This window comes from Lissotriton helveticus, chromosome 7 (genome assembly GCF_964261635.1).
Source record: "Lissotriton helveticus chromosome 7, aLisHel1.1, whole genome shotgun sequence".
NCBI lineage: Eukaryota > Metazoa > Chordata > Amphibia > Caudata > Salamandridae > Lissotriton > Lissotriton helveticus.
Window position 1 is genome coordinate 1,774,107,102 of NC_136068.1, and position 12,310 is coordinate 1,774,119,411.

Consider the following 12,310-nt stretch of genomic DNA (forward strand, 5'->3'; position numbering starts at 1 on the left):
GTCCCCTCATCGCACATGCAGTGTGGCGGCGCTGAGTGGCTGGCAGTTGCACCGGTGAGAGGAGGTGAAGCGGGGATTCACTCGCGGGTCGCTGGGCCCTGCAGGCACTGTGGTGAACGGGGTCCCACACTCACCGGGGTTGCCAGTCCGTCCTTCCCTACTTTACTCTCCCATCAGTGGGGATTAAGGCACGGCAAGATTCTGGTCGATGCTCCGTGAACTGTAGAGAGCAGTGTCTCGCCTGCTCATCGCGGCAGTCACTGGTGGCCGCGGACAGCGCTGTGGGGGTGCCGCCTCTCGAGCACGTATCCTCCCCCAGGAGGGACAATGAAATGCCGAGCAGCAAGCATGCAGTGTGGGCTACCGGTCTCATTGCCAGGGTAGTGTTGGGCCTCGGCCCACATGGGAGGGAATGATGGACACAGACACCAGCTTGTATGGTATAGTAATTGGCCTCGAGTATGTGCACCCGGGCCCTTTTATTGATGGAGCCACGTCACTCATGGCACCCGTGATGGATGGGTGTGGGGGTGCAGTGTGTCCAGCCCTCGAGGGAGTGGCTGGGACTAAAGCTTCCTGCGGAACACTAGAATGTGTCCCACAGGACATTACACCAGTAACATTTTTGGAATCTGAAAATGCCTGCAAGTGCATGCTGTCATATACATACATTTGAACTGTAGGCTGAGTAGAACAGTGAGCTGTTTAGGAAGTGCACAGTCCAGTGTTCGTTCAATGGCCGCTGAAACGCAAGACTGCTCACATTCAGGGATCTTGTGGGCAGTATGTGAATTTAACAATTTGACCTTTCCAAATTCTCTGCAAAGTTATCTGCTATTTCAGAGTGAGTGCAAATTCAATCACCATGCACTCACTTACCAACCCTCACACACGCACCACTCACCCTGCACAAAGAGCACTCACACCATTCTCCCTGCACTCAAACATTGCTCCAACACCTCTTGTTATTAATACAGTAGGCGAAACCTGATGTATTTACCAATGCTAATATTTCAGGTCATGGAGCAGCAGATCATGCACGATTCTGCTTTACAAGTGGATAAAAGGGTGACATTCCTGTTTCCTCTTTCCGCATTGGAATTTTGCCCACTTCTCAGAAATGTATGTTTTGTCTAGATATCTGAATGATGCTCCTCTCAACTCACATCAGAGTCCAAAAGGTGTTTCATCTGACCGCTGACTGTAGCCCCAGGAGTCTTTCAGATACCCCAATTCTTGCCTGCCTTTGCTGAGCATTATTGGATGGTATGATGGAGAGCCCAATAGCAGATCCCAATCTAAGATGGCAGATAGAGGCTTTTCTGGTGTTGTTGCAGCCAACCTTCTCTTTTCAATTTTTTCAGGCCCAGAATGGAATGAAACCAATGGATTCCAGTGCTACAACTATGGCTGCAGCTCTTCGGGCGACTACTGTAATAAGACCAATATCCACATCCAGAACTGCACGGGTCTGGAGAATCAATGCATGTCCTCATATTTTCACTCGTCAAATGGGAGAGGTAAGTATGCTTGTGCTGGTTAAATGGTCAACCTAGCGGTATCTAGACATGTCAAGGCTTCAGCCATAGGGTTGACTGAGCCACCAGATTAAGGCTACTTATACTCTGCTTGAGCAAAGTAACACAGACAACCAGTGATCATAAGAGCTGCATGCCATCAGATCTGCCCAACGTGCTGCCTTACTATTAAAACTCAAAGCATGGCCTCTAACGAGCCCATAGCTTTCTCAATTGACTAGTAAAGTATAAGGGCAGATGACGACTAACTCAAATGGGCTGCTAGAGACATTCCAATTGAATGGGGTCTTGCCATGAGGAATGTTGTGAACCTGGAAGACCCTGAGGGTATATTTATGAGACCCTTGCGCCGCCGGAGCATCAGTTTTTGTGACGCTCTGGCAGTGCAAGGGCGTGCAAAGTGCTGAATTGCCTTACTCTTCGCTCCAGAGATGTTCCATGGGCGTTGCGGTGGGTGTTCTCATGCAACATCCCGGGATTTTGAAGCTTTCCCATGTTTACAAAACCAAGTCAACCTGGGGATGCGCCAAAACTTTATGCCTACCAAGGTGAGGCGTAACTAAGAGAAATAACTTTATTTCTCCTTGTTTATTTCTTTTCCCATGTGTGCCACATTTTCCAGCACACAAAGAAACAGAAAAATGACTATGGATTGTTTTTGTAAAGGAATGTGCCCCTTCCTGCACAAAAAAAACCTGCCAACAAAACAGGCACCCTTGCACCATGGTGCACGGTTACTTGCGTTGGCCCTAGGCTGGCAAAGCTGTGCTGGGGTAAAGGACAGGAATGAGCCCGATTGGATAAATATGGTGCATTCCTGCCCTTTCACTTTGACGTAGGGCAAAGCAGTGAGGTAACTTGCAGTGCTGCTCTACGCCGCAACCCCATAAATGAGGTCCTGGAGGTTTCACTGTTCATCGTGTGTAAAGCAACATGCCATAAAACTGAAATGCTAATAACGATATTAAAAAAATGCAGATGATGACTAATGATACCTTCAAGTCCCCAGATAGTGCCTTCAAGAAATATCTTTCCCGTTGCTGTAGCTCAGGACTTTTGCTGTCCTGGTTTTCAAGTCCTAGCTGAATAAAGTGATCCTGCTCATTGGTGCTAAGGATTCTATGGGGTGTTGGAAGAGCGATTCAAGGTCAATGAGATATTGGCCACATGGAGGTCATAGGGGGACAGTGAAACCATAGACCCACAGAGGCCATGAGCCTGAAGGCCTTGAAACGGGGTTAGACATCAGGGAACAGAGACTATGTTTCATTAGTAGGTGACTAGCAAGACATTGAGGAGAATTGACCACAGCCCCTAAGATGTCCCTAGACTGAATAAAATGAAACAAAATGTGCACATTACTTAAGTTGAAAGTAAACTGCAAAATCTTGCTGGTTACTGTGCCAGTAGAGTTCATGTTTCTATGTATACATTTGTTCAAACTTATGATTTATCTGAAGTTTCCAACAGGGACTAGTAACAACAAACATTCAATAGATGTCTGTAGTTTGTGCACCTCTGACGTTTGTAGTTTGTAGTCTATATACCTCTGTAGTTTGTAGACCTCTGGAGTTTGCAGACCTCTGGAGTTTGTAGACACCTGTATACTTCTGTAGTTTGTAGACCTCTGTAATCTCTATACCTCTGTAGTTTGATGACCTATGTAGTTTATAGACATCTGAAGACCTCTGTAGTTTGTAGACATCTGTATACTTCCGTAGTTTAAAGACCTCTGTATAGTCTCTATACCTCTGTAGTTTGCAGAACCCTGTAGTTTGTAAAGGTTTGTAATTTGAAATTTGTAGATCTCTGTAGTGTGTAGACCGCTGCACTGGGTAGTTAGTAGGCCTCTGTAGTTTGTAAAGCTTTGTAGTCTGCAATTTGTAAACCTCTGTAGTTTGTAAAGCTTTTTAGTATGTAAATGGTAGACCTCTTTAGTTTGTAGACCTCTGTAATTTGTAGTCCTCTGTAGTTTGTAGTTTGTAGAGCTCTGTAGTTTGTAGTCCTCTGTAGTTTGTAGGCCTCCGTAATTTGTAAACCTCCGTAGTTTTTAGACCTCTGGAGTTTGCAGAACTCTGTAGTCTGTATATCTCTGTAGTTTATAGACCTCTGTAGTTTGTAGACATCTGGAGACATCTCAAGTTTGCAGAACTCTATAGTTTATAGACCTCTGTGGTTTTAGAGCTCTGTAGTTTTTAGACCGTCTGTAGTTTGTAGATGGTAGAGCTCTGCAGTTTGTAGTTTGTAGACATCTGTAGTTTGTAAAACCCTGTAGTTTGTAGAGCTATGTAGTTTGTAATTTTTAGACCTCTGTAGTTTGTAGACCTCTGTAGTTTGTAGTTAGTAGGCCTCTGTAGTTTGTAGACCTCCATAGTTTGTAATTTGTAGGCCCCTGTAGTTTGTAGACCTTTGTAGTTAGTAGGCCTCTGTAGTTCATAGACCTCTGTAGTTTGTAAAGCTTTGTAGTCTGTAATTTGTAAACCTCTGTAGTTTGTAGACCTCTGTAGTTTGTAGTACTCTTTAGTTTGTAGTTCATAGGCCTATGTGGCTTGTAGACCTCTGTAGTTTGTAAAGGTCGGTAGTCTGTAGTTAGTAGGCCTCTGTAGTTCGTAGACCTCTGTAGTTTGTAAAGCTTTGTAGTCTGTAATTTGTAGACCTCTGTAGTTTGTAGTCCTCTGTAGTTTGTAGTTCATAGGCCTCTGTGGCTTGTAGACCTCTGTAGTTTGTAAAGCTCGGTAGTCTGTAGTTTGTACTCCTCTGTAGTCAGTAGTCCTCTGTAGTTTGTTCTCACTTGTGATATATTCTAATACAGTGCTTCAGGAACACTAATGACTTAAATATGTTCAACCCTCTGTAAATTAGACATGACATTCTTCAATGTTTTAAGCAATGTGTTTGCACCTATGCATTTGTCACTACGGTTTCCCCCTCCCCCCGTACATTCTCCCACCCCCACCAGTACCTGTGTGCAGCCTAGTGTAGACAGGTGGAGATTGTATCAAACATACAGGCGATACCATTACTTAATGTAAAGACATTCTTCAATACTGAGAGTGACAAAACAAAGTGAAGGGCCTGTCCTAAAGCCCAGTTGGCTCAGCTTGCATGTATTGAGACAGTGACTCTTTTCACATGTGTGTGTTTCTTTTCCACAGGGTCTGAGATCAGTAAGGGCTGTATGCATGATCCAGGTGCCACAGGACCAGTGGGCTGGAAAACCCACAGCACGTTCATCTTAATACACTACTGCAATTCCAGCCTGTGTAACAACCACACCACAGGTGAGAATGAGGGCTGGAGGGGATCAGCACGTGCATCACATGCAATGGAGGGGCAAGTAAATGGCAGGGGCGATTATCTGCCCATCGTAGGACACCTAGCACAAAAGATATTGGGATGGATGACATTAGGGACACAGTGGTCCTCTGAAAATCTTTTTCAACTCGAAGCAGAAGTGATGCAGAATGCAATGCATGTCATAGTAATTAGCAGTTTTATATGATATACAATATACAGATTACACATCGTATGCATCAAAAACAAATAATGAATTAAACTTAGATCATGCTATGTTTAAAGTAGCAAGTCAGTAGGGATGTATGACGTTACAACGCATACTTTCACAACGCATACCTTTACAACAAAACTTTTACAACGCAGGATCCATCACAACGCATGCCATTACAACGCATGCCATTACAACGTAGCTGCTATTACAACGCATGCCATTACAACGTAAGTATGGGTAAGAATTTTTTTATTTTTATTATTGGGAATGTAATAGTAGTGTAAGTGTTGGATAGTGTAGAGGTTAAACTTACTATTCTAACTCCAGGGGGTCGTAATAGTAGGGTAAGTGTTGGATAGTGTAGGGGTTAAAATTACTATTCTAACTCCAGGTGGGCGTAATTGTAGGGTAAGTGTTGGATGGTGTAGGGGTTAAAATTAAATTAAATACTTACCTATACTTAGGTTGTAATGGCATGCGTTGTAATGGCATGTGTTGTAATGGCATGCGTTGTAATGGATCCTGCATTGTAAAAGTTTTGTTGTAATGGTAGTGCGTTGTTTTAGTTGCGTTGTAAATGATGTTTCCCGTCAATAGAGATGAACAATTTGCGTTTGAATATATCTTGCGATTCAGAAAATACCAAGATTTGCAAACACAAAAGTGTCATCTGCACTGTTCTAAACCCATTCATTAGGGCCCATAGACAAGTAATGAGCCCCATTTACAAGACAATATATTCCCCACCTCTGTTTCTATAATGTTATTTCTCTCAAGAGTAGGAATATATAAGCTACTGTAGTCGCTGATAGAAACAAAAATGAACCCTAAATGAATCTGAACCCCTTGTATTTCACAGGCTTTTGTCTGTGCTAGCACAGTGGCCAAAAAGGGCTGGACTGGAACTTAGCCTGAACGATTACCAATGACTAAGATTCATTCAAGTATGACACCGAGCATTATTGTTTTTGTTCTTTTCAGTGAGATACTGTAAGTGGATAAGCCTAGGTGTAGGTTGACTTGCTCACTGTGCCTGAGTACTTAAGTTGCTCCTCACTGATGGGCCGAACCACTTTTGTGTTGGCTGTGCTCCTATCCACTGGGACCTGGCCTAGCAGTACAGATTGTTCCTTTCTTAGTGGAGGCAGACCAATTCTGATTTACATTTGGCTGGTCCTTGTCCAGCGTTGCACAGTGCAAGAAAAGTGATAGGCAACTACCAGTGTCTGAAAATATGTCAAGCATTTCACCCATTGCACTTTGTATTTCTCAGTGAGATACCCAAAGAGGAAAGAGCATGCCAAAACATGGGTTGCCATGTTCGCTGTTTCACAGGACTCAAGCTACATGTCATTACGTTATGTTATGTTACCTGCATTTTTATAGCTCGCTATCACCTCTGAGGGTGTTCTGGCACTGTAGCAAGTGTGTGCACCTCGCCTCAGGTGGGATTAGTTAAAGATGGTCTTTATTCTCTTGCTGAATTCAAGAAGGGTGGAGGAGGCTCTGGAGCCAGGTATAAGAAGGCACCACCACCTGATCTACGCTTGTGTATGTGCGGAGGTATGCTAGTGAGAGTTTAGCAGAATGGGGGTGCCTGGAGGGGTGGTGAAATTGTGTGTGGCTGTTCAGGTAGGCAGGGCCTGTGTTGTGAAGTGTTTGGTATGTGTGGGTGAGGAGTTTAAAGTGTACACACTTGTTTTATCAGGAGCCTGTGTATTTTCCTTAGGGTAAAGTGTCATCATAGCGCTACATGGGAGAGTGAAGTTTAGTCTGACTGCTGCGTTCTGAATGGTCTGAGGTCTGTTTGTGAGTTGGTAGGTTATTCCTGATCATAGGGTGCTCTGCAGTCCAGTCTGCTGTTGATGAGGGCTTGTGTGACCGTTTTCCTAGTGTTGTTCGGTAGCTACGTAAAGATCTTCTTGAGCATGTGCAGGGTGTGAAAACAGGAAGATGCTTGTGCGTTAACTTGAGGGGACCTGTCCAGTTTGATATTTATAATGATTCTGAGGTTCTATCTGTAGGAGCGGGTCAAAGATCTGTTGGCCACGAGTTGGAGTCCAAACAGCAAAGTGTATTTCACGAAGATCACTACTTCTGTCTTGTCCGCGCTCAGCTTTAGTCAGTTAGACTTGATCCATGTCATGTGGCTTCTTCGCTCATGCATGCTGTGAATTTATTCCTAGTGCTGGATGTTTTGTCTGAGAGGGACCATATTATTTGCATGGTGTGGGTGAGAATGTTGTGAGCCTAGATGAAATTTGGCAGCAGGGTATTGTATATGTTGAAGAGGGTCTGACAGAGTGTGGAGCCCTGCATGACTCTGCAAATGGGTTCCTGTGCTTCTGAGGAGTATGGTTACATGTTGACAGTTTGGGCTATTCTGATGACAAACAAGCAGATCCATTGGAGGACACATCCTTGAATACCCATGTCATGGAGTCGTCTGATGAGAATGGGTGGGATATGGTGTGGAAGGCTGCAGAAGGGTCTAGCTGGATGAGGGCAGAGTATTTCTGTCTGTCAAGGATCATTCTGAAGTCGTCTATTGTTGCAAGTCGATCTCAGTGCTGTAGTTCGATCTGAAGACTGATTGTGTGGCATCAAGATGCTATTTGTTGGCAAGGTGATGGGCTAGGCATTGGTTGATGGCTTTCTCCAGGACCATAGTTACATGTGGAAGGAGGGATATCGGTCTGTAGATGTTTGGTTGAGTTGACTGAGGACTTCTTCAGGAGGATGTTAATGGATGCATGCTTTCAGGACTCCAAAAAGGTGGCAGTGTTGATGTAGGTGTTGAGAATGGCTGGGGTAAGGGCATTGCTGATGGGGGTTTATCCTTTGTCGAAGGCATGATGGGGCGGGGTCCGTCAGGGCCTTGGAGGTCTCCATATGTGTTGTGTTTTTGCCATGCTGATAGTGTCCTATGAGGTTATTTTGTAGGCCCTGCCTGCCACCGGTAGGCTTATGGCAAGGTTAATGGGGTATGGTTGTGGGACAAAGTTGCAGCTTAATATATATTTTATGTTGCTGCAGAAGAAGTCTGAGTTGTTGTTCCATAGTTCGTGAGTTGGCTTATTGTTGCTAGTGGCTTCTGTCGGTGTGGTACAACCCTTGAAAAGGGAGAATATTTCTTTGCTGGTGTTGGAGCTGACGCTGTTGAGGTTGTCAATGGCCTTCCCCTTGCTTTCCTGTATTTGCTGGTGGAATCGTCTTAGGGTGGATTTTAACATGTCTTTATCCACTTCCCCGTTTTTTTCCACCTCCGTTCTAATTGGTTGCACTTTCTTTTGATCACTCTGAGATCTGCTGTTTATCAGCTGGACTGTGTCCTGGTTTTTCTATGTGGCTATATCTGCGGGGGCCATGGTTTTTACGCAAGCGGTGATCCACTTCTTGAAGCTGTTGATGTCACATACTAGGTGGCCACTTGATCTGTGGATGGCGGAAGCCTTATCCACCTCAGCTAATTTTCTCCAGTGTCGGTGATGGATGTTTATTGTGAAACTGACTTTGTGTTGGTCGGTCCAGGTGATGGGTGTGGGTGTGTTGACTATGATTTTGTTGAAGGATGTGTAGACAGAATTCTGAATGTGTGCCGTGCATGGGTGGGATCAGAGATGCTTTGGGTTAGCCCGAGGTTTTCAAGGCTGTCTAGGAGTGTGACTGAGTTGGCATCTGTTCCGTTTTCTAGATGCTTCTCCAGATCTGTGCTAGTGGTCTTACCTGACAATCTTGTATCAGATGGGGATGGCCTTGGCAATGTTGATTGTCGATTGTGTGGTCAGCCATGTTTCTGTGAGCAATAGGATCAATCATTCAATCAATCAGGAGTTATTTATATATCACTACTAATCACCTACAATGGTATCCAGGCACTCTGGGTATCAGTCGAAGCGTTAGGTCTTGAGTCCCTTCCTGGAGAGAGTCAACGAGGGTGAAATATGGAGGTGTAGCCGCCGGGTGTTCCAGTACTTGGCAGCAAGGTGGGAGAAAAATAATCTTCTGGTGTGAAAGCAGCGAATGTGTGGTACCTGTTCGAGGGCGAGGTGACCAGAGGTTCCTGGGAGGTCGGTGGCAATTCAGGTGGCGGTCATGTAGGCGGGTCTTTGTTCATGCGTGGTTTTGTAGGTGTGGGTCAGATGCTTGAAATAGCAATGATAACTTTATTGCGGTCATAGACCATAAAAGCACAGGTAAAATATGTACATACACAAGATAAAATAGATAAATAATTAAGAATACATGGTTAAAAAATTATTAAACAGTAAGTTATCAAAAGAAAGGTAGCAAACATCACAATTAATCACGATTTATCACAATTCATTAAAGTGAGCCTTCTGCGCCACATACCATGTAAAAACCGTGAAACCGCAAACACAATAAGAGGGGAGGTGTCATATCTTAAAATTCTAGCAGCTTTTACACATTGCCTTAGGCCAAGACTTCTGTATAACGGTGCCAACCAGCATCTCCGTATTATACTATAAGCTGGGCAGAAGAATAAAACATGAACTGTATCCTCTTTAATATTGTTACAGATTGGGCAAGTTCCCTCCTTTCGTCCATCCCATTTAAAAGTAAATGTCCCAATAGGTAGGCAACCATGTCTTAATTGTGTATAGAGTTTTCTTGCAAGGGGAGGCTGTATTAAGTCCAAAAACTCCTCCCTCTTGGACACAAGTTTTACCTGCAAAAATTCTGTGGACAATCTGCCCAAAGTTGTCGAGCTATACAGCAGACTTAGGTTGTAATGTCTCAAGGAGGCCAAGAGCTCTATTCTCTTCACTTCCGGGCAGCTCTCCTCCGGGGTCTCCCATAATTGGGGCATACCAATTTGATATACAAGGGTTTTAATATGGGCTAGCCAGGGAATATTCTTGTTCTTCAACTGCCCCCAAACTGCAGTGAATTCAGCTCTATAATCCTCGAGCTCAGGTACTGTCCAAAGCCTTCTCCAATACAGGAGAGGTCGAGCAGCTAGCAGTTCTGAGATGGGCTCTAAACCTAGGTCTAGTCTCAGAGGTGTTAGCGGGGTGCTCTGGGGGAGGCCTACCAAATTCCTCATAAAGGCCTGCTCCACCTTAAGAAGGCTTGGTGTACTCTTATGGCCCCAGAGTTCTGCACCGTACGTCACAGCTGATCTAGCTTGTGTCTCATAAATCTCAAGGGCTGGGGAAGTGGCTTAAACAGGGTTGTTCTCTGGAACTTGCCAATGCCCCCTACGATCTGCGACAATCTCAGAGCAGATTTGGATACCTGTGGGCCCCAACCGAAATCTTCAGTCAGGGTGACGCCCAGGTATACAAAGGTTCTCACCCTTTCCAGCGGGACACCATTTAATACAGGGTTAGGGCGTGTGCGCTTTGGGGGGTAAAAGATCATAAATTTCGTCTTTGCTAAATTAATTTCCAATCCCATCGAATGACACAAAACCGTCCAAAACCCTCTGGATACCTGATGATGTTCGAGACAACAACAAGGTGTCGTCTGCGAACATCAGAGCAGGCACCCGACCAGTGGCCAACCATGGAGCGTCACTGTCCCTGACATTGTCCAATTCACCCACCAGGCCATTTATATAAAGACTAAAGAGCGTGGGAGCCAGGGCACAGCCCTGGCGTACGCCTCTGGTCACGGGGAAGCGAGCTGATAGTTCCCCGTTCTTCCCGCATCTCACCTGGGCATAATTCCCTGCATGGAAACGCTTCAGGACGTCTAATAGATAGGGCGGGAGGTCTAGTTCTTTCAGGACCCTCCATAAACTCTCCCTGGGGACAAGGTCGAAAGCGGCCCGCAGGTCTACGAAGACAAGGTAGAGGCTGCCACCCTCTACTCTTGCTGTCTTCCAAAAAAGGACCTGCAGCCTAAGAATTTGGTCCAGGGTCGAGATTCCAGCTCTAAAGCCGGCCTGAAGGGTAGTCAATACTTTATGCTCCTCCATCCACCCCAGCAGTCTATCCAGGAGGACTCGGCCCATTAGCTTCTGTGAAGTATCCAAGAGACTAATCGGTCGATAATTTGATGGCACTAAAGGGCAGCCCTTTTTAAAAATTGGGACAATCTCGGCCCCTGCCCAGGTGTCCGGTAACTTAGCTCCCCAAAGGACCGCATTACATAAAACAGCCAAGTACGGCGCCCAGATTTTTGGCTGGGAGCGGAAAAGATCTCCAGGTAATCTGTCAAGGCCTGGGGCTTTGTTAGGTAGCAAGTCAGTTAGGTTGAAATAGCATCTTTTCTGGATGGGTGACGTGGGTCCTCTTTAACAGTTTGAGGCTCAGTCTGGCTGCTGCGTTGGAGATCTTCTGGAGTCTTTTCACAAGTTCGGAGGTGGTGCATGCTTAGAGTGTATTGCCGTAGCGCAAACAAGTGGTGGTGAGGGCCTGCATCACCATTTTCCTGGTGCTGTTGGGGAGCCACTTGAAGACTTTATGGAGCATAAGGAGAGTGTGGTAGCAGGCTGAAGAGACATCGTTGACCTGACGTTTCTTGGAGAGCTCGCTGTCCAGGATGATGCTGAGGTTGCGGGCATGGTCTTTTGGAGTGGGGATGGGTCCGAGGTCTGATGGCCACCAGGAGTTATTCCAAAGAAAGGCGTGTTTGTCTCTTCAGAGGCGTGGGTTTGAATCCCACCGCTGCCACCAATGCTAGAACTGGGGGTCTTTAGTTGGCAACTGTATCCACCTTTGGCCAAATAGGGACCCTTGCTTCTAAGTCAGGGAAAGGGGATTACACTACTGGATAACCCCTGCTCACCCCCTTGGTAGTTTGGCATGAGCAGATAGGCTTATCTCAGAGGCAGTGTGTTAAGCATTTGTGAATGTATACAGTAATACAGTGAAAACACTACAGATGGACACCACACCAGTTTTTATAAAAATAAGTATTCTTTATATAGACTTAACACAAGACCACAAACGACAAAAATCCACAATACTGTACTTAAAATTGGTTTAAAGATGGTAGAAGTTACTTAATTCAAGTTGGTGATGAAGGCGACAAAGTTCTCACAAAAGTACCTGAATGCGTAAAGCAAAACAAACAAAAGGTTTGCAGGAATGGAGATGCGTCGGTTCCTTGCTTTGGGGGAGACGATGCGTCGCGCCTCAATGCTTGCGCAGAGTAGGGGATGTGTTTTGTTCCTTATCGTAGAGAAGGTGATGCATAGATTCTCGTGATGCGTTCCGGTTGCGATTCAACAAGATGGTGCCTCGAAGCGATGCGACGATCCGATGCGATGTGATAAGATGGCGCCCTTGATTCA

The 12,310-nt window shown here is 45.3% G+C and overlaps 1 protein-coding gene across 1 annotated transcript in view; it reads left to right on the plus strand.

Annotated features, from left to right (window-relative positions):
• The window catches only part of LOC144770763 (urokinase plasminogen activator surface receptor-like), a 266,472-nt gene that overhangs the window by 149,993 nt on the left and 104,169 nt on the right, over window positions 1-12,310 (plus strand). Inside the window, exons 4-5 of the mRNA XM_078655511.1 lie at window positions 1,365-1,520; window positions 4,694-4,819. Of these exons, the coding sequence (XP_078511637.1) occupies window positions 1,365-1,520; window positions 4,694-4,819 (282 nt within the window). The remainder of the gene's footprint in view (window positions 1-1,364; window positions 1,521-4,693; window positions 4,820-12,310) is intronic.